Source organism: Aegilops tauschii, chromosome 7 (genome assembly GCF_002575655.3).
Source record: "Aegilops tauschii subsp. strangulata cultivar AL8/78 chromosome 7, Aet v6.0, whole genome shotgun sequence".
Taxonomy (NCBI): Eukaryota; Viridiplantae; Streptophyta; class Magnoliopsida; order Poales; family Poaceae; genus Aegilops; species Aegilops tauschii.
In genome coordinates, this window is record NC_053041.3 from 533611053 (window position 1) to 533633278 (window position 22226).

The 22226-nt window shown below is 46.1% G+C and overlaps 1 protein-coding gene and 1 long non-coding RNA gene across 8 annotated transcripts; one reads left to right on the plus strand and one right to left on the minus strand.

The window, feature by feature from the left end:
• Positions 1 to 5194: 5194 nt before the first annotated feature.
• On the minus strand, positions 5195 to 10347 carry LOC109759355 (uncharacterized). 3 transcript variants are annotated; one of them, XM_020318179.4, is made up of 4 exons: positions 9980 to 10347; positions 9720 to 9877; positions 6403 to 7995; positions 5195 to 5774 (listed from the first exon to the last, which is right to left on the minus strand). In XM_020318179.4, exons 3-4 carry the CDS (start codon positions 7781 to 7783, stop codon positions 5458 to 5460), a joined length of 1698 nt encoding a protein of 565 aa, XP_020173768.2. In that variant the 5' UTR covers positions 7784 to 7995; positions 9720 to 9877; positions 9980 to 10347; the 3' UTR covers positions 5195 to 5457. The 3 variants fall into 3 exon arrangements, with proteins under 3 accessions (XP_020173768.2, XP_040250480.1, XP_020173767.2); XM_040394546.3 differs by having other exon boundaries at positions 9720 to 9910; XM_020318178.4 differs by lacking the exons at positions 9720 to 9877; positions 9980 to 10347 and adding an exon at positions 8329 to 8867.
• Positions 10348 to 18472: 8125 nt separating this feature from the next.
• On the plus strand, positions 18473 to 21540 carry LOC109759368 (uncharacterized). Of its 5 annotated transcripts, none has more exons than XR_012189562.1 (5): positions 18473 to 18841; positions 18951 to 19079; positions 19823 to 19869; positions 20225 to 21066; positions 21310 to 21540. It is a non-coding gene; the product is annotated as an uncharacterized lncRNA (long non-coding RNA). The 5 variants fall into 5 exon arrangements; XR_005762178.3 differs by having other exon boundaries at positions 18474 to 18841; positions 20225 to 20335; positions 20977 to 21540; XR_012189563.1 differs by having other exon boundaries at positions 18474 to 18841; positions 18951 to 19121; positions 20225 to 21540.
• Positions 21541 to 22226: the final 686 nt, after the last annotated feature.

Genomic DNA, 22226 nt, shown 5'->3' on the forward strand with positions numbered 1-22226 from the left:
AACCCCATCGCCGCTTCCCACCGCGACATCCTGCCCCTCGCCGTGCTCCCCCGCACCTCGTATTGCGACCAGCGCCGTCCGCGAGCGATCCCCGCCGAGCCCGCTCGCTGGCCGCGTCCTCCCCCAGCGCCAGCCTCGCCGCCCACCTCTGTCCCCGCTTCGCCGCACCACCGCGCTGTTGCTCGCCGTCCGCCCGCGCCCCGCAGCCCCGATCCGGCCAACCGCCCTCGTCCGCGCCCAACGCCACTCCGCCGCGCCGCGCACTCCGGCGTCCGACGCCCGGTGCCCGCGCCCGCGCCCCCTCGGGCTCCGCCCCTGCCCGTTCGCCCGTAACCGCACATCCGCCCCGCTAAGGCCCTGGGCCTATGGCGGATGGGGCCCACGCCCCTGTCTTAAGAAAAACGAAAAAAGAAATGTTAATAAAAATAAAATAAATACTAAAATAATTAATTAATTAATTAGTGGTTCAGTTAATTAACTTAATTAATTTTGCCTAATTAACTAATTAGCTAATTAGTTAGTCAGAGGACTCTATGACAGTGGGGCCCCACCCCTAGTTAGCTTAATTTAAACCCCCCTTTTAAATATGTGACACTCACAGATGGGCCCCATTGACCCTGTTGACTGGTCAACTTTGACCCGGTCAACGCTGACTGTACTGCTGACTGGGCATTGACCGGCCCCACACATCAGGGTTGACCATGGTCAACTCAGCTGACTGATGACGTCATGATGACGTCATGCGGGTGCAATAATCCTATTTTAGTTTAATAATAAATCTAGGATATTGCTTAAACTTCATAAATTCATATAAAATAATCTGTAATTCGGATGAAAAAGTTTTATACATGAAAGTTGCTCAGAACGACGAGACGAATCCGAATACACAGTCCGTTTACCTGTCAGATGCCTCTAACAATCTGAACATGGAACATTTCCCCTCCGGTCATCTGTTTGACACAGGTCCGGAACCGGGAATACATTCCCGGTTGAATTCCCCCTTCACCTATATCGTGTAGCCATGCGTTAGGTCACACCCGGCACAGCATATTGCCACGCTATGCTTTGTGATGCTATGTTTGCTTTATATTTACTGTTTCTTCCCCCTCTTCCCTCCGGTAGACCCCGAGACCGATGCTGCCCCTGTGATCGACTACGTCGACGATGACCCCTCCTTGCCAGAGCAACCAGGCAAGCCCCCCCTTTGATCATCCCGATATCACCCATTCCATTCTCTCATGCTTGCATTAGATTTTGCTACTGTTATTGTTTGCTCCTATTCTGATGCATAGCCTGCTTTTGTAACCTGCTTATTGTTACCTACCTGCTTATCCTAAACTGCTTAGTATAGGTTGGTTAGTGATCCATCAGTGACCCCCACCTTGTCCTTGTTGCCCCTGCTTCATCATCGAAGACCCGATCAATGGGATCAAAGACCAGGCCCCGGCACCGCACATCACTTTCCCCTTAGTTGCTCGACACTACTGGGTTACTATCGAGTGCCGAGGGTGAGACCTCTACAGCACTTCTGATGTTAACCCTGTAGTGTAGCTATTCGGTCGTGGTCATCGAGGGTGATTCCGCCTTAACCACTTCTGATACGACTCTGTCGTGCAACCCCTCAAGTGTGAACCTCGGGGGTGATTCCTCTTACGTTCACCTTGATGATTACATCGAGTGGAATTCACCGGGGGTGATTCCTCGGGTTTTCCCCTTGATGTTTGGACACACAGTTACTATGGTTACTATGACTTTACACTGAACCATGTTACTAAAGACGGGTCGGCCCTGAGGGGTACCCGCGCGAGCTTAATTGCGAGTGATGTGGAGACGGGTTGACCTGGAGGGTGCCCGCGAGATAATTACGAGGCGTGGCCGGGCATTCCTAGCCCTTGCCGCAAGTCCTCGAGACGGGGCAACGGGGTCACATCTTTCATGAGTCTCTGCTTGTTACCGTGCGTTCCTAATCCACTACGATTTGGATATTTGATCCGAGGGGCCTCTGGCCTGATAGCACTAACCATCACGTGGGCATAGTATGGGCGTTCTGCGTCGTATACATCAGCCGAAGCTTAATAGACGTCAGCGACTGAACGGCGCGCGCCGGGTTGGACTGCATAAGAACCTGCCTTGTTGAAGGAGGTAGCTAGGTCTGCTCACCGGTCGCGTTCGCAACGTGCAGGAGTTTCCGGGGAGATGGCCCATGACCCCTGGGGGCATAGGTTTAGTCTGGCGTGCTGACCTCTCTATTAAGCCTAGGTCGGGTTGCGGCGTATTGTTTGGCCGAGGCCGGGCATGACTCAGGAAAGTGTGTCCGGCCGGAGTTAATCGAGCGTGGTGGGTAAGTTGGTGCACCCCTGCAGGGAAGAAAACATCTATCGATAGCTTGTCCTACGGTAACGGACACTTGGAGTTGTATCCCGATCGATACAACTAGAACTGGATACTTGAGATGAGACATGGATATGAGAAATGGATAGTATGGCTCTGGGATTGCTTTCTTGCAGGGAGTCGAGAAAGGATCTCTGGCCGAGGTTGATAACACTTCTACTACTTTACTTTATGCTACTCTACTCCCTCCTGTTGCTGCAAGATGGTGGTTTCCAGAAGATGCTAGTCTTCGATAGGCTAGGCTTTCCCCTTCTCTTCTGGCATTCTGCAGTCCAGTCCACAGATACAACCCTTTTCATTGATACCGATGCATATGTAGTGTAGATCCTTGCTTGCGAGTACTTTGGATGAGTACTCACGGTTGCTTTGCTCCCCCCTTTTCCCCCTTTTCCATTCTTCTCGGATGTCGCAACCAGATGGTGGAGCCCAGGATCCAGACGCCACCTTCGACGACGACTGCTACTACACTGAGGGTGCCTACTACTACGTGGAGGCCGCCGACGACCAGGAGTAGTTAGGAGGCTCCCAGGCAGGAGGCCTTGCCTTTTTTATCGTAAATGCTTTTGTGCTGGCCTTCTTAAGGATAACTTGTCTAACTTATGTCTGTACTCAGATATTGTTGCTTCCGCTGACTCTTGTGTTTTCGAGCTTATATATTCGAGCCCTCGAGGCCCCTGGCTTGTAATATAAAGCGTGTATTATTTTAATTTGTGTCTAGAGTTGTGTTGTGATATCTTCCCGTGAGTCCTTGATCTTGATCGTACACATTTGCGTGTATGATTAGTGTACGATTGAATCGAGGGCGTCACAGCCCGAACCTGGGTAATTGATGTGTCCATCTTCTTCCTTCTTCACCGAGTTAGGCCGTGCGGACGACGAGCTGGCTGGCTAAAGAGGTCAAGTTCTTCGCACACGCCCCAGAGTTCGAACCTTTCTTGGATCTGCGGAGCCCTGAATATCTTAACGCTCTTACTGCACTTGAACAATGAGATTTTGACAAGAAGTCTGGGAAACATGCATTTAATTCTAATATAATCCCTAGAAAAAAATGGTATAAAAAACCGCTTTCATGCACCTAGTGAATAAATTGCTTTTCCTAGTATATGAGAGAGGGGAATTTTTTCGATTAAACTTCACATTCATGCTAATAAATTTGTGGTGAATTTAAACTTTCATTCAAATCACTGAGTCAATTTGCTATAAAATTTGACATGACCTTTGCTCTTATTTAGAGTTTTGGTTCATTCTCAAACCAGAAATAGTATGAAGGACTTAGAAATTAATAGTACAATTCAATGTGAATTGGAAATTCATTTATAAATAATAAACAACTGATAAGGGAAAATCAAACTTTATTGATAATTGGGAAATAATACAAAGTTATGTTACAAAAAATAAAGGAAACTTTATTTAAAAATGCCATTACAAATTCTTACAAAAAGAATGAACTATAGTAAATCTATCTATTTTCTATCCTATTATAAATCTTCAAGATCTTCTTGATCTTCTTCATTTCCAAAATCAGCAAAAGAAGTACCAAAGGAAAAAAAGAAATTATTATTGTTAAAAGCGCCCCCTCCTTCATGGAGGGATAGTAAGATTGAGCCCACCTCCATCCTCTTCTCAGTTTCCCAAGTCGTCCTTCGTCTCGGTTCTAGTATCGCGTTAGATCTCTGAACTGAAGCCAGATTAAGCTCGCCGTTTCCGGTGGGTCGTCGGCGTCGGAGTGGACGTTGGAGGGGCCAGTGTTTTGTGTGGCCGGGAGGGAGGGAGTGGGTTGGGTTCGTTGGTGGGTGACGTCGGCCCCGCAACCCTCGCCTCGCAACTCGTCGTTGCTGCCTTTCTTACGTGTCTGTCAGTAGGAGTGGAGCCAACCACCGCTGTCCGTCACGCTAGGCCTTCTGGTGCGGAAAGATATTTGTGATTCGTAAATGATAAATAAAAATAGGTTGTTAGACGTTTATTGAAATGACACCAGCTGAAGGTCAACGTTTTCTGAGACCTTTTCATATTTCCAGTACAATTTATCCAAAACTTAGTTACCACAGTATTCAGAGGAGCATGCCTGGAAGTGTCGTATTCCATTTTTCTCTTGTTCGGAGCATACAATGTACACTGATTTATCTACTACTACCTCCGTTTCTAAATATAAGTCTTTTTAGATATTTCACTACGGACTACATACGAAGTAAAATGAGTAAATCTACACTTTAAAATATGTCTATATACATCCGTATATAGTTCATAGTGGAATCTCTAAAAAGACTTACATTTAGAAACGGAGGGAGTGTATGGAACTTGCAGAAATACGAGTATAGCGACACCAGCTTGCTGACATGCACTCTCTCTCTCTCTCTATGTTTTGACAGCTTGGCCGCCCTTTGTTGCTGCTGTCTGCTGGAAGCTTGCTTCTAAGTTCTAAGCGAGAGGGGACAGATTTGGTGCAGCTATGTGTTCCATATTGAAAATTGTGATTGGTTGCTAATTAGTACTCCCTCTGTCCTGTAATGTAGGACGTTTTTGCAAACTAACATAGCTTGCAAAAACGTCTTGCATTATAGGACGGAGGGAGTAGGAGATTACAAGAACTCCTTGCCGTCATGTTTGTATGTTCAGATGATTGCTGCACCTTTTCACAAAAGAAGAGATGATTGCTGTACCCAGTGAACAAGAAAAATCGAGCATGAAAGCTCTAGCAAAGCCAGAATACCCTGAAGAAAAGGCTAATCCACGGCATGCTGTCTGAAGATAAAACTATTCACAGTAGAATATACTACCGTTTATGTCAGACACACACCAATAATAACTTGGAAATTCAGCAGGGTTTCAACAACATAACAAACTTGGTAATCCAACAGGAGTTCAAGAAATTCAGCAGGGTTTCAACAACATAACAAACTTGGAAATTCAGCAGGGTTTCAACAACATAACAGACCACGACAGTACCAAGGGAGTGCCACTAGTGAGCATCCGACAGATTACTGCTGCACACCATTACAGCAGCATACACACACATACACATAACAGGACGGAGGAGAGGCGAAAGCATCAACTGAAGGCCGTCACTCAGTGGCAACCAGCGGCATGTTTCTGCGGCCTGATCCAGTCGTGCAGCACCATGGTCACCCTGTCGTGCTGCTTCACGGAGGATCCGTGCAGGAGCGGGGCGGCGCGGGCGAGGACGCGGTTGTAGTGGACGTACTCCTTCTGCCGGAACCTCTCCTGCTCGGGCGGCGTCATCTCGTCCCACTGAGCGTGCAGCTTCTCTGACAGGCTCCGGTCGATGTTGTACCTGGTGGCGCCGAAGCACGTCTGGCTCAGGACCCGCCTTGCCAGGGTCTGCAGGTCGGGCACGCGAGCCCCGTGGGTCGACCACCATTCAACTGCGAATGTCGAGTGAAGCGCGGTAAGAAGGTGCGTAATTCATGTAGTATGATATGAACGGATGAATGAAATGGTGATCATCTCAGTGGGTGTAAATGTTTGGGTTTGAAAGTTGAAGTGAAAATGGAAGAAGAGAAGGCTCCTGTACAGTTTAAGCAGACCATATAGCCCAGTTTGCAACTTGCAACTAACTAAGCAGCTATGTTGACAAGCTTAGGCTGATGCAGAGAACTTGATTATTCTACACGTTCATCTGTAAACCTTTTAACTTCTCTACTACTCCCTCTGTCCCATAATGCAAAAACGTCTTACATTATGGAACGGCGGGAGCATTTATTTAAACAACCATGTCGACAAGTTAGGCTAATGCAGAGGAGTTGAACTTTGAATAGAAGTGCACTTATGACATGATATATTTGTGCCATGTTCACATGCTAACTAAATATGTTGGCGCACTGTATGTTACGGTGCACAAATGCACATATCAGATTTTGTGGAGGACCTCAGACACTATTCCAGCTCACTCTAAAGATTGGAAAAAATCAAGTACATATGACACATAAAGGCACTACCGTCAGTGGCTTGTTAGGGAGTGGTCATTTTGCAATAGGTTAGGGTGTAGCTTACCTTGTGGTAATTCCATGATTTGCTGCATTGCTGGATCTGTGTCGAAATAGCCCAACTTCTTTTCATACACTTCCAATTGTGCAGACGCTTTTCTGGCATTGTAATGAGCCTTGCCCAGTTGGATTGTGCATGCCGCGATGCCGCCGCTGATCTCAGCATCAGGCTGGAATCCAGCTGTGTAAAAGAACCTTGGGTTTAGCATCTGACCAGCAGCATGGAGGGGACTATGCAAGTAACCATCCCATATCCTGTCAATCATACACCAATAGAAGTCACTTTCATATCCGACACTGAGAGATATCTCTTCTTTTGCTCTGTCCATGGCTTCATACAAGATACCCATCGGACAGATATCAGATTCCAGTTTATACAACACACTGACAAGTGGTTTTGTAACCTTCACGACTTCAGCAGCAGCATGCCAAAATTCATCGTCTGTCTTTACTATGCTCTGGATATGCTCAAACAAATCAAGACAAGCCCAACCAGAGGGAACCCATTTAGGCGAGCTGAACATCTGCACCAGACCTACTCTTGCAGAAACTAACCTCTCTAATGTGATGAACACTGCCACAAATCTCAGATAAGAACTGCTCAAAATCTCCACCTGAACATATCTTCCTTTCAGTTTCATTGGCAGTGCATGGCCATATAAAAACCTTGTAATTTCCCTTGCCTTCATTAGGACTTCACTGACATGCTCGAGCGCTGCTATTTTCTCAAGCAGAAGGTTGATGCAATGGTCAGCACATAGCACGAAGAAAAAACTGTCATATTTATTTAGCACATACTGCCGTGCCATCTGCATATGGGGTGACACGTCATTCATGACAATCTGAACAATGTTATGGGCACCGACATCATCAACCACGCGAGAAAGCATTGATTCTAGCTCATCCAAGTCCTCAGTGATTTCAGAGACGTCAATGGATGTGAGGAACTGCGTACCTTTGCTGCAGTGCACCAGGACACTTACGAAGCTTTTGTCACACTTGCTCTTCCAACTATCAACAATTACAGTGCAGCCACTTGTTTGCCACTCTTGCTTGAGTTCCTTTGCGCGGTTCTCAGTTTCTCTTAGTTGCTCCTGCAGAACAGCTTCGTACGTAGGCTCAGGTGCAGGTTTGGAGAAGAACTTGCCTATTGATTTTGCTGACGGAGAATCGAAGTAATCACTTGCCTCAACCTTGGGTTTCAGTTGACAAGAATTATATGTGATTTCCTTGGGCTGCCTCAAATATGGTAGAAAATGAAGAAAGCAGCGGTTATTGGACACAGTTGGTTGTAGCTGTGGTTGCTGGACTTGAGCAGATGGAAGGGCTGGGCTTGTGTGAGGAACCTCATCATGTTCATGCTTCCGTTTCTTCATTTTTCTGAGCATCCAAGCTTTCTCTTCTTGCGATCCACAAGTGAACTCCTTAAGCTTGTGCTGGCATTGCCCCTGATGTCTGCTAAATGGTGCTCTAGGCGGTTGTAACTCGAAACCACCTTAACGCAGTAATTGCAGCTCACTCTGCAACCTTCCTCATCAATGGTTTTGCCATGCCTTTCTTTTCCACGGCTACTTGTCTGAGGATATTGTACAGAAAAAACCTGAAGGAAAGCAATGAGAGATACTTCAGTAATGCAAAAATTAAAATGTCAAATTCCCAAAACATGAGTGCAACATTTCACCAATGATTAGATTTCATCTGCTTCCTCTTAATGACAGCACATGATGTATGCTAGTGATGAATTTACCACATGTCAACAGAGAAGACTGTGATCCAACTAAACACTGTACCTTAGAAGTTTATAAACACAGTATTACTGGATGAAACAGTTTGTTCTGTATTTTTTTTCCCAATAAAGAACAGTTTGTCTGTATAACTCTTCAAGAAGAACACATAAAGACTGCACGATGATCTTACAAAGCCAGTAACATACCCCCTCTGACACCCTCCTCTCCCCCGCCGCTTGATCTCCCTCCTCCGGCCAACTCCTCCACAACAAAGAGCAGATCCGGAACCCTCTCGCCACCCATACCGAAGTCCAGCGGCGCCGTCACCAGGGTCGGAGCCGCCGTCGACCTCCACGCCTGACTTCATCCCAGCTCGCTCGCTCCCGTACGGCCCCCTCGGCCGCACCGGGGCGCCCCAGCCGGCCGCCCTCGGCCTACCCTGCCTCGCCCCTCCCCCTCGCCGCCGCTGGAGGGTGCCGTCTGGGCAAAGTCTGGGCGGCACGGGCGGCAGCGGGGCCTCAACTGTCTTTGGCGGCGCTGGTTCTCGGGGCTCCGACGGGGGCCTCGTGATCCCGTGCGGTGCCAGGCGTGCTGCCCGACGGGGGTCTGTGCAGCGCTCGGGCGACGGCTCCGGCCGCGAGGGGCGCGGTGGTGCGCGGATCGGGGTGTGTGCACCGCTCAGCGGCTGTGCTGATTGCGCCCGGTTTCCTTTAGTACTGTATATCTGTTTTTCGCTCGGTGTTTCCTAATTAATCAAGAAACTTATCTTTTTAATGAATGCAGAAATCCCGTCATTCGGAAAAACAATACCCCTCTGAAACAAATGGCGTGCAGTGACTTTTTTCCTGATACTAAAATTAAAAAAAGTTCATAGTTTTAGCAATTCCTTCAAATCGGCTCAAACCCCTTTCAAAACCTAACATTACGCTGCCCAATTCACAAAAAACAGACAAAACCTAAAATGAAGAAAGGGGAATTCTTCGGGCATGCTCCAATGCACACCCTCTGTGTAGAAGAAAGCCGCAAATGACTTTGACTGTTTGCCATTTCTGGACATTGACGAGACGACGGGTTTTAGTTGAGGAAAGGACATTCACTGATGGGTGGGTGAACAAATTTTGTTGGAGAACAACATTTCATTCTTTTTACCATGATATGCTTTTAATAGTTAGATCAGCAATTATTTCTGAAATCGCGGTCACCAGAAAAGGCAACAGAAACTTCGGTGGATTATTGGGGCAAACCTCGATGAACCAAGCATGGTTCGAAAGAGAATCCTACGGGGGTGGATGTGTACTAGAGAGACATTGGAAAACAAACAAAGATAGGCTGGAAAAAAATGTAAAACCCAAGTGAGATGGGTGTTGTGTTGGATACATATTCACTTGATTGGTTACTTCGGAGAATTTCATCGGCATAAACAAAATTCCAAAGAACACCTTGGGATAATCCTAGTTCTTAATGTTGCATTTGAACAATGAGATTTCAAAAAAAGCCCGAGAAATATGCATTTAGTTCTAATATACTCCCTAGAAAAATAGAAATGGTATCAACAAAAACCTTTTATGCTCCTAGTGAATAAATTGCTTTTACTTACCTTTGACTTTAGATCTCGTCTTCTCCGTTCCAAGTGGGGCAATGGTTGTGGTGCGCTGGAAAAGGGTGAATGGTGCGGCGCGTCTGGGCCTTGCTATAATCCTAGTTGAATATCTTAACGCACTTACTGCACTTGAACAATGAGATTTCCATGGAAGCCTGGGAAATATGCATTTAGTTCTAATATGCTCCCTAGAAAAAACAAAAGATGGTATGAATAGAATCCTTTATGCTCCTAGAGAATAAATTATTTTTTCTTACCTTTGACTTTGGATCTCGCCGTCTTCATCCAAGATGTAAAAAGAGGATGGCCTGGGCAGCGACTGTGGTGCGTCGGGAAAGGGCGGATGGTGCAGTGCGCCGGTGCCTTAGAATACCACAATCTCACCTAAGAGGAAACACATAGATGATGGATTTACGAGGGCAAACATATCTAGAGAGTGGAAGTGGCGGCGGTGGATGGAGGAGAAGATAGTTAGATCTGGACAATGTTCATGGTTGCCGGTGGAGGAGAAGATAGTTAGGTCTAAGGAGTGGTGGTGGCGGCGACGGATGGAGGAGAATATGGTTAGATCTAGACAATATTGATGGTTGCAGGTGGAGGAGAAGATAGGTGGGTCTAGATAATGTTGATGGTTGTGTCGTGTGGGAGGGGATGGCTTTATAGTCGCGCGGTTTGGGACTAGGGGTGCGACCATGATCCGCGTGATGCGGGGTGCGGGCCGTCAGATTGGAGATGGGTGGCGGAGAATGGGGTAAACGAGGTGGCGCGGATAGGTGACGTGGCGGGGTAGGCGTGTTTCTTTTCTAAGGGTGAGGTAGGGTGCGGGGATGCGAGGAAGGCGTGCGTGTCGGGTAGGTGGATGCCAGTTGGGACTGGGCGTTTTTTGGATGGATTGCTTTTGCGCACGGCGTTGCTCGCTGTCGCAAGTTTTGGATGGATATCTGGTCGATGGGCCCATGAGGTGTGTGGTCGTGATGAGACTAGTGCGAAGGCGTAAAATCAAATTACTGCTAGGACAATTTGGAAAGCGTATTTCTATGTTTTCCACGGTCAATTGATACGAGGGGTGCTTCTTTCAGGTATTGTATAACACGCCTCAACAAAAAAAGTACTCCCTTTGTTCAACTATTATCTAGTTGTTTCTCAGCAGCGGCCGTCACGCCACATAACACCTCGACTTGCCCCCCAGGGTCTCGGAGAGTTAGCGACATAGCCGCCGACGTTTGATGGCAATGACGCCCCTCCTCTCCTTGTTGTGTTGTGTTTCGTGGTTACTGCTACACTCTAGCTTTTTCTTTCTGATCAACGTGGCGCTCAGTGGTGGCAGAGAGGAGGGAGGAGGCGGCAAGAGCGAGGAAGGAACTGGGGTTTTGGGGCGAGATGGAAATGACTTTGTCCGTTTGCCATTTCCGGAGATAGATGAGACTAGGGGCTTTAATAGTTGGAAGGACATCTACAGGTAGGTGGGTGGGTGGGACAATTTTCTTTGGGAGAAATAGCCTTTCTATCGGTGTTCTGGGAACAAGGGTACCCAGACTTGCCTGCCTGCGGCCCATGGCGTGGCTCCATCGACGGCCTGGTATGGCCCATCCACAACACCTTCAAGACAAGACCCTCGCAAGGGGCCAAGCCTCGCGAGGCGGGCGACATCAAGACCTCCGGGGGGAGCGGCCTGAAGGAAATATGCCCTTGAGGCAATAATAAAGTTGTTATTTTATATTTCCTTATATCATGATAAATGTTTATTATTCATGCTAGAATTGTATTAACCGGAAACATGATAGATTTGTGGATACATAACAAAACATCGTGTCCCTGGTAAGCCTCTACTAGACTAACTTGTTAATCAAAGATGGTTAAGTTTCCTAACCATAGACATATGTTGACATTTGATGAATGGGATCACATCATTAGGATAATGATGTGATAGACAAGACCCATCCGTTAGCTTAGCATAATGGTCGTTCAGTTTTATTGCTATAGCTTTCTTCATGTCATATACATATATTCCTTTGACTATGAGATTATGCAACTCCCGAATACCGGAGGAATGCCTTGTGTGCTATCAAACGTTACAACGTAACTGGGTGATTATAAATATGCTCTACAGGTATCTTCGAAGGTGCTTGTTGGGTTAGCATAGATCAAGATTAGGATTTGTCACTCCGAGTATCGGAGAGGTATCTCTGGGCCCTCTCGATAATGCACATCATAATAAGCCTTGCAAGCAATGTGACTAATGAGTTAGTTGCGGGATGATGCATTACAAAACGAGTAAAGAGACTTGACGGTAACGAGATTGAACTAGGTATGAAGATACCGACGGTCAAATCTCGGGCAAGTAACATACCGATGACAAAGGGAATAACGTATGTTGTCATTACGGTATGACCGATAAAGATCTTCGTAGAATATGTGGGAACCAATATGAGCATCCAGGTTCCGCTGTTGGTTATTGACCGGAGAGGTGTCTCGATCATGTCTACATAGTTCTCGAACCCGTAGGGTACGCACGCTTAACGTTCGATGACGATTTTGTATTATCTGAGTTATGTGATTTTGTAACCGAATGCTGTTCGGAGTCCCGGATGAGATCACGGACATGACGAGGAGTCTCAAAATGGTCGAGAGGTAAAGATTCATATATATGACGACAGTATTCGCACACCGGAAGTGTTCCGGGGGTACCGGCTACGTATCGGGTCACCGAAAGGGTTCCGGGCACCCCCACGGCAAAGAAATGGGCCTTATTGGGCCTAGGGCGGGACAGACCAGCCCCTTGTGGTCTGGTGCGCCCCCATATGGGCCGATCTAAGTGGAGAAAGGAAAAGGGGAAGAGGGAAGGAAATAGAGGGAATAGGATTCCCCCTTCCTTTCCCCTCTCCCCTCTTTCCTTCCCCCCTCCGGAGATAAGGAAAGGGGGAGGCCGAATTAGAGGAGGCCCCAAGTAGGATTCCTCCTACTTGGGGTGCCCCAAGGCTTCTCCCCTCCCTCTCCCACCTATATATAAATGGGGAGGGGGTGCCTAGAACACACACCAACAATTGTTAGCCGTGTGCGGCGTCCCCCTCCACAGTTTACAGCTCCGGTCATATTCACGTAGTGCTTAGGCGAAGCCTTGCGTGGATTACTTCACCATCACCGTCGCCACGCCGTCGTGCTGACGGAACTCTCCCTCGACACTTTGCTAGATCAAGAGTTCGAGGAACGTCATCGAGCTGAACGTGTGTAGAACTCGAAGGTGTCGTACGTTCGGTGCTTGATCGGTCAGAACGAGAAGAAGTTCGACTACATCAACCGCGTAAACAAACACTTCCGCTTTCGGTCTACGAGGGTACGTGGACACACTCTCCCCCTCTCGTTGCTATGCATCTCCTAGATAGATCTTGCGTGATCGTAGGAATTTTTTTGAAATTGCATGGTACGTTCCCCAACAGTGGCATCTGAGCCAGGTCTATCCGTAGATGATATGCATGAGTAGAACACAAAGAGTTGTGGGCGATAATAGTCATACTGCTTACCACCAACGTCTTATTTTGATTCGGCGATATTGTTGGATGAAGCAGCCCGGACCAACCTTACATGACCACGTTCATGAGACCGGTTCCACCGACAGACATGCAACTTGTTTTGCATAAAGTTGACTGGTGGGTGTCTGTTTCTCCAACTTTAGTTGAATCGAATTTGACTACGGCCGGTCCTTGTTGGAGGTTAAAACATCACACTTGACGAAAAATCGTTGTGGTTTTGATGCGTAGGTAAGAACGGTTCTTACTAGAAGCCCGTAGCAGCCACGTGAAACTTGCAACAACAAAGTAGAGGACATCTAACTTGTTTTTGCATGACATGTTGTGATGTGATATGGTCAAGACATGATGTGATATACGTTATTGTATGAGATGATCATGTTTTGTAAAAGTTACCATCAACTGGCACGAGCCTTATGGTTGTCGTTTTATTGTATGAAATGTAATCGCCATGTAATTGCTTTACTTTATCACTATGCGTTAGCGACAGTCATAGAAGCAATAGTTGGCGAGACGACAACGACGCTACGATGGAGATCAAGGTGTCAAGCCGGTGACAATGGAGATCATGACGGTGCTTTGGAGATGGAGATCAAAGGCACAAGATGATGATGGCCATATCATGTCACATATTTTGATTGCATGTGATGTTTATCGTTTATGCATCTTATTTTGCTTAGTACGGCGGTAGCATTATAAGATGACCCCTCACTAAATTTCAAGGTATAAGTGTTCTCCCTGAGTATGCACCGTTGCGACAGTTCGTCGTGCCGAGACACCACGTGATGGTCGGGTGTGATAAGCTCTACGTTCACATACAACGGGTGCAACACAGTTTTGCACATGCGGAATACTCGGGTTAAACTTGACGAGCCTAGCATGTACATACATGGCCTCGGAACATAGAGACTGAAAGGTCGAACGTGAATCATATAGTAGATATGATCAACATAGAGATGTTCACCATCGAAAACTACTCCATCTCACGTGATGATCGGACATGGTTTAGTTGATTTGGATCACGTGATCATTTAGATGACTCGAGGGATGTCTATCTAAGTGGGAGTTCTTAAGTAATATGATTAATTGAACTTGAATTTATCATGAACTTAGTCCCGATAGTTTTTGCATATCTATGTTGTAGATCAATGGCCCGTGCTACCGTTCCCTTGAATTTTGTTCCTAGAGAAAGCTAAGTTGAAAGATGATGGTAGCAACTACATGGACTGGGTCCGTAACTTGAGGATTATTCTCATTGCTGCACAGCAGAATTATGTACTTGATGCACCGCTAGGTGCGAGGCCTGTTGCAGGAGCAACTCCGGACGTTATGAACGTCTGGCAAACTTGATCTGATGACTACTCGATAGTTCAGTGTGCCATGGTCTACGGCTTAGAATTGAAACTTCAAAGACGTTTTGAACGTCATAGAGCATATGAGATGTTCCAGGAGTTGAAGTTAATATTTCAAGCAAATGCCCGAGTTGAGAGATATGAAGTCTCCAACAAGTTCTATAGCTGCAAGATGGAGGAGAATAGTTCTGTCAGTGAACACATACTCAGAATGTCTGGGTACTTGATACGTCTCCAACGTATCTATAATTTTTGATTGTTCCATGCTATTATATTATCTGTTTTGGATGTTTAATGGGCTTTACTAAGCACTTTATTATTATTTTTGGGACTAACCTACTAACCCAAGGCCCAGTGCAAATTGCTGTTTTTTTGCCTATTTCAGTGTTTCGCAGAAAAGGAATATCAAACGGAGTCCAAACGGAATGAAACCTTCGGGAGAGTTATTTTTGGAACAAACGTGATCCAGAGGACTTGGAGTGGACGTCAAGAAAGAAGCGAGGAGGCCACGAGGCAGGGAGGCGTGCCTGCCCCCCTGGGCACGCCCCCCCACCCTCGTGGGCCCCTCGCAGCTCCACCGACCTACTTCTTCCTCCTATATATACCCATATACCCCGAAACCATCCAGGAGCACCACGAAACCCTATTTCCACCGCCGCAACCTTCTGTACCCGTGAGATCCCATCTTGGGGCCTTTTCCGGCGCTCCGCCGAAGGGGGAATCGATCACGGAGGGCTTCTACACCAACACCATAGCCTCTCCGATGATGTGTGAATAGTTTACCACAGACCTTCGGGTCCATAGTTATTAGCTAGATGGCTTCTTCTCTCTCTTTGGATCTCAATACAAAGTTCTCCTCGATCTTCTTGGAGATCTATTCGATGTAACTCTTTTTACGGTGTGTTTGTCGAGATCCAATGAATTGTGGGTTTATGATCAAGATTATCTACGAACAATATTTGAATCTTCTCTGAATTCTTTTATGTATGATTTGTTATCTTTGCAAGTCTCTTCGAATTATCAGTTTGGTTTGGCCTACTAGATTGATCTTTCTTGCAATGGGAGAAGTGCTTAGCTTTGAGTTCAATCTTGCGTTGCTCGATCCCAGTGACAGTAGGGGAAACGACACGTATTGTATTGTTGCCATCGAGGATAAAAAGGTGGGGTTTATATCATATTGCTTGAGTTTATCCCTCTACATCATGTCATCTGCCTAATGCGTTACTCTGTTCTTATGAACTTAATACTCTAGATGCATGCTGGATAGCGGTCGATGTGTGGAGTAATAGTAGTAGATGCAGAATCGTTTCGGTCTATTTGTCGCGGACGTGATGCCTATATACATGATCATGCCTAGATATTCTCATAATTATGCACTTTTCTATCAATTGCTCGACAGTAATTTGTTCACCCACCGTAATACTTATGCTATCTTGAGAGAAGCCACTAGTGAAACCTATGCCCCCCGGGTCTATTTTTCATCATATTAATCTCCCGTCAACTAGCTATTTCTGTCGCCGTTTATTTTGCAATCTTTACTTTTAATCTTTATCATAAAAATACCAAAAATATTATCTTATCATCTCTATCAGATCTCACTTTTGCAAGTGGCCGTGAAGGGATTGACGACCCCTTTATCGCGTTGGTTGCAAGGTTCTTATTTGTTTGTGTAGGTACGAGGGACTTGCGTGTGGCCTCCTACTGGATTGATACCTTGGTTCTCAAAAACTGAGGGAAATACTTACGCTACTTTGCTGCATCACCCTTTCCTCTTTAAGGGAAAACCAACGCATGCTCAAGAGGTAGCAAGAAGGATTTCTGGCCCCGTTACTGGGAAGTCTACGCACAAGTCAAGACATACCAAGTACCCATCACAAACTCTTATCCCCCGCATTACATTATTTGCCATTTGCCTCTCGTTTTCCTCTCCCCCACTTCACCCTTGCTGTTTTATTCGCCACTACTAGGGAAAAGCTTATACACAGACGCTTACTAGTAGCACGGGTTTATACCCCTCGCTACTGCTACTTACTAGTATCGCGTGTTTTTACCCCTCGCTACTACTAAGTTGATAGTAGTAGCGCGGATTTTTAACCCTCGCTACTACTAAGTGGTCTCTGCCGTGCCCCCCCGGGACATGCCATAGTAGTAACGAGGGTTATAAACCTGCGCTACTACTTTATGAATACCTGTAGCGTCGGTCAGATGCCTACGCTACTAGTATATTTCCACACCGCCCACCCCCGATCACCCCACCAACCGTCCCACCCCACCCACCACTGTTTGTCTAAAAAAAGGGAAACGTTTGCTTTCGGACTGCCGGCGCAAGCTCGCGCCGGTCGCCCGCGACCCGTCCGATCTAGGAGGATCGAGCGACCCCTGATATGCCACGTGTGCTTCCAGCGAGTCCTCCTTACCTTATCTACAACGTGCGCTGGTTCTCCTCCACACGTCGCGCTCCTTAGCTTTTCTCTCTCTCTTCTTTCTCCACAGCTGCTAACTATCTCCATCGCCCCCATGCCAGGCCATGGACGGCCACACGCCCTCTCCTTCAAATCCCGCCTGCTACTCCTCCGACGAGCTCCTCACACACTCATAGCTCTACTACGTGCGACCTCCTCTGTTCCCCTTTTGCTGCATGGTCTATTGGAGTCAACACGAGGCACTAGCAGATGCTGCACAAGCAGTAGCTGATGGGGGCTGCCTGTTACCACACGCAGTGGCTGCTGCTAGCCGGCGTTCGCCGCAGCTGCTACCACACGCCCGTGGTGCTAGAACCGGCACGGCGAGGTACAACCGGCGAGTGGCCATGCTGCAACCAGCACACAGTAGTGCTGGAACCGGCAAGCGAAGAAGGTGTCAATTTTTGCTGGAACCGACCGCAATTTTTGCTACCATCATCTTCGAGTTTTGCTGGAACCAACCCATTGTTTGTTGCCACGGGTTTTGTTTTTGCTGGAACCATGTACCACCGTATTTGTTTTTTGCTGGAAACCAGCCCAAATTTTGCTACCATGTTTTATTTTTGCTGGAACTAGCGCACCATTTTGTTACCATCGTTTTGGATTTTTGCCACTACAGGTGTTGTTGATTGCTACATTCATTTTTCATGACGAGTTTTGCTGTTTCATGCCTATGGGAATAAGAGCTGGAGGATTGGGATCGACTACTACTCGAGCTGGAAACCATCTGCCAAAGCTGCATCCATGACACAAAATGCTACATCCGGCATTGTTTTTTTCTGGAACCATAGAGATTCACATCGACGCACAAACAGGCGGCGACAACGGTGATCTTTTTTTCTGGAACCAGCATGATTTTTTGCTACGACCGGCAGACATTTTTGCTGCCACCGACAACTGAGACGAGGTCGGCGGGTGCGGTCGGCGTTCCCAGTTTTCACCGGTTGCAATGCCGTCGTCTCCATCATCGTTGCAGCATCTGTTGTCTGGCCTTGTAGCATCCACAACCTGCCGTTGAACCATCGTCTGGGGCGCAGCTCACAACACCATTCAAGCAGCTCGTGTTGCGCTGCCGCCGGGATTCAGCACAGCTCCCACGCGCGACCCTTACAACAACGCCTGCTACAGGCCTACAGCAAGGTGAGAAGAAAAGGTCGTGGGCAATATAATCGTCGAGGCGGGTGAAAGCTGTAGTGTAGCAATGGAGGAAGGCCCAGCGTCGCGAGATTAATTCGCGTGTGGTAGAAGACGACCTGGACGCTAGCGTGAGAAAACGAATGGCTGTCGTTATAAGGTTTGAAGCGATATGGGAAGTGGATTAAAGAATAGTCAACAGATCTAATGGTTGGTGGACAAAGCATCCGACGGCTCAGGTCCGACCGGCCGAAACTAGCGCCGGTCCGCCGGCGCCTAGCAGCCGCCAAAAAAAACACCCAACCCTCGATCCAGATCCCTTCCACCTCCTCTCTTCTCCCGATTCACCCCTCGTCTCCCTCCCATCCCACGCTGCCGCCGCCGCCTCCGCCGCTCACCACCCCGGCGACCTCCCCACGGGCGATCCCCAGCCTCTCCCTCTCCTTCTCCCCTGCATCCGTCGCCCGCACCTTCCCTCCCAGTCCCAGATCAACCCGCGGGTGAGCCGGCGGCCAGGACACACGCGAAGCGACGGAGGTCGCCTGTGTCTCCCCAGTCGCCCTGCCACTGCTTCCTTGCTTTTCTCTGCGGTAGGAGAAGAAAACCTTGTCGGGGTGCCCAAGCCATGGAGCACCATCGTCAAGGTGCTCGGATTCGTTTCGATTTTGGGTTGCTTCTGCTCATGTTGTTGGTTGCTCTCTTCTCTTGTGTTGGTGATGATGTGAGGGTGGCCCTTCCTTTTCTTTGCTGCAGTGCAGGAGAAGAAAACCCTAGACCGACCCGAGGATTCGTCCGACAACCACCTGAGGAGGAAGCAAGCCATGGACGGACCTCCCTTTCCTTGAATGCTGCGCCCTCCCACCCATCTTCCTGCAGCTGCAGGTAACCCCGGCCCCTCCCTCCCTGCGTGCACATGCTAGTCTGGTCATTACCCTGGCTGCGTACAGTAGCAGTAAACATTGTTAGCTTAATCCAAACTTATTAGTCTACAAGTCTACATCGGTGTAGTAGTCTAGGAAAACTAGCTTGAGTCGATTTGCTTTTCTTGTGTTACTAGTGTCTGGCCAGAATTAGTAAGGTGTGATCAACGTGGCCGTATAATTAGATTAGGAAAAATACTAACTTGAGTCCGACTAGGACTTGTCCTAGCTATCTAGCTGCGTTGGTAGGAGTATAATACCAGGATTAGGAATTTGTAGTCCAAGTCGGTTAATAGGTGAGTCTGATTTGACTAGAACCTGTATCCACTGGTGGTGGCTGCGTCCATATATATACACCAGCTGGGTTCATTCAATGGAGTAACCTACACTAGCTCATTCACTACTAGTTAGATCAATGGAGTAACCTGTTATTTCCTTTGCATTTTTTACTGTAAAAAGTCATGGCTCACCTATTAACCGGCGGCCGTAGAAGGACTAATCACCTAATTGAAACACTAATAATCAGAAGATAGATTGAACTTCGTTTAACGGATATACAACATATTGAATTAATTTCTATTTGGTCTAATTGATATAATCATGTCTAATAGAGTTCACAATCTTTACTTTGAAGATCTGTAGCTAGACGTTAGAACTGTTGACATGCAAATAATTAACTAACTGCATGTCGTACTTGAATTACAGGTTTTTTGTTTTCGTCACTCCTTTGTTATATGGAAGAAGACTTCATGGTTAGCATTATTTATTATAACACATTCATATAAGATTTTCTTGCCACTGTAAGTAGGAAGTTAATTTTTTTGGTCTGTTTTTTTTCTGCGGGGATTTTGGTCTGTTTTTCTAATAGTATATATGATCTTTCAGTCACAGTTCCAGTATTTTAGAACTAAATCTCCCCCCTAATTAAAATGCAGAAACGTGTTTTCTTTCATGATGTTTCAGTCACTGTCTTAGAAACACTAGAAAATATCTGTCGACAAACTTCTTCATGGAACTAATATTTTTATGCTAATGACAAATTGGATTTATAATCTTTAACCTCGAATCTTTATATGATTTTAGTTACTACCATATCTGCTCTTGCAGGTCTACTAGAGTATCCACTTCTGAAGATATTGAATTGATTCATCACTCCATGTTTTTCTGGGTCGTTTAGTTATCACCCTGTTGCCACAAAACCATGGCATTCTAGAAAATGTAAGTATAGTAGGTTGCTCACAAGGAGATGAGAGAATTCAAGTGTCACTTTTAGAGATGTATTATGAGATTGATCCACTGCATCATTTCGTCATACAAATTTGTTTGTTCTTATATGTGCCTTCGGACTAGCTATTTCCATATTTTGTTTTAGGAATTTATTAGGAGTTCTGTAATTTGGAGTTCTCCTAACTTTGAACACTGCATTGGAGTTCTGTAATTTGGAGTTCTCCTAACTTTCGTCATACAAATCTTTTATGCACTTTCTTGTTGAGTGCCTTTATTTTAAACTATGAGATATGCCTATGTTTAATTCGGAAATCTAAATGCAATCTTATGTTGTTCCACCGAGGTTGATTTTCAAAATGTGTATATCTAATATTTCTTGCTGCAGCTTTAAGCTTCACTGTCATCTAACTTTGTCTAGTTAATTTTTGTTATCTGTCTTTGAACCTATAAAATGGGTGATATGTACACTTGTCATTAACTACATGTGTTTCCTGAACATGTCTAAAGTTTTTATAAGAAATGCAGTTCTGAGCTCGGGCAATCGTAGGATGACTAGACACATACTACATATGATTTGAGATGTATATGTATGCAGTTTCACCCTCTGCTAAAAAATGTCCTATACAATGTAGACTTTGTGAAGCCACATGAGCTAGGGGTTGCACCGCAGGAGCATAGCGTGTACAAGTACTAAACATTGAAGATTGCATTGCAGCTCATCAGTATGCCTTCCTTGCAATCTTTGAAGCCAATTAAATTCGGAAGTGTTATTTTTTCTGTACAAGTTTGTATGTGTCAAGTACTTGCTAATTGATGTTTTGAGGGGTGCTCATATACTTACTCGGCAACATGGAAAGTTTTCACATTTGTTCTAGCTGTCTCTATGGGTTAGCGACTTAGCATACATGTTGTAATAAGGTTTCACATTTGCTTCTCTGACAAATAAGGTCTGTTTTTATTCATAGGTAGAAGATAGCGACAGAGTGCTGCAGGATAATGAGATGTTGAAGCGGTAGACTAAATCCATGACACCGAAGTGCAATTGTGGCAGATTATCTCTATCTTTTCTTTTCATTTTTCTTATTATTGAGTGAGAACAGAATGAGGAACTGTGTGATAGTACATACAACAACTGTAGTAAAAAGAAACTTATGTTTGCAATTGTTAATGACATAGATACTTGCATGTTCTTTGAAGTGGTCATTTGTGAGTAGCAATGCATAATGAGGTTTTTTGGCTGATTTATTTCCTTCGGTTTTCGGTTAACCATGAAATAGGAGCCCAGCAGTGCTCACTATTGTGTTTACTGGGAACTGTATGCATAAAATGGAATTGGTGGATTTTATTTTTTTAATTATAAATTAGTTAGTAGTGGCGTGGGAAAAAACTGCGCGCTATTTAGGATACTAGTAGCGTTGGTAGTATGGACATGCTACTACTATTTTGTTAGTAGTGGCGCAGGTACGAAATAGCAGTAGCGTGGGTGGCACTGTAGGAGATATGCCCTACAGGCAATAATAAATGATATTATTTATCTCCGAGTTCATAATTATGTTTATGTTCCATGCTATAACTGCTATGGTTCTCGAGTCTGCAATAACCATGAGGCTCGGAGGAAGACTCATATGCACGTGTGGAATAATAAACGGTAAAATGTATCCCTAGTCTGGCCTCTAAGACTAGCTCAAGTGTTGCATGATGGTTATGTTTTCCTGATCATGGGCATGTCTATGTCAGCAACCTTGAGGGCACAATGTTAAGAGAACATTTGTGTTGAATCGACCCGGCATGATGTTATGCTATGAGATTCATTCGTCACAAGTTTATTGGTACATAACACAGAGATGGTTAACGTTTGCATGATTCCTTAGACCATGAGAGT

What these genes read in the sequence shown, in the direction of transcription:
- LOC109759355 (XM_020318179.4), bottom strand. Translation starts at nt 7,783, where the DNA reads ATGCTCAGAAAAATGAAGAAACGGAAGCATGAACATGATGAGGTTCCT. An exon ending in AATCATGGAATTACCACAAG is followed by an intron (nt 5,775 to 6,402) that starts GTAAGCTACACC and finishes CGACATTCGCAG; the next exon opens with TTGAATGGTGGTCGACCCAC.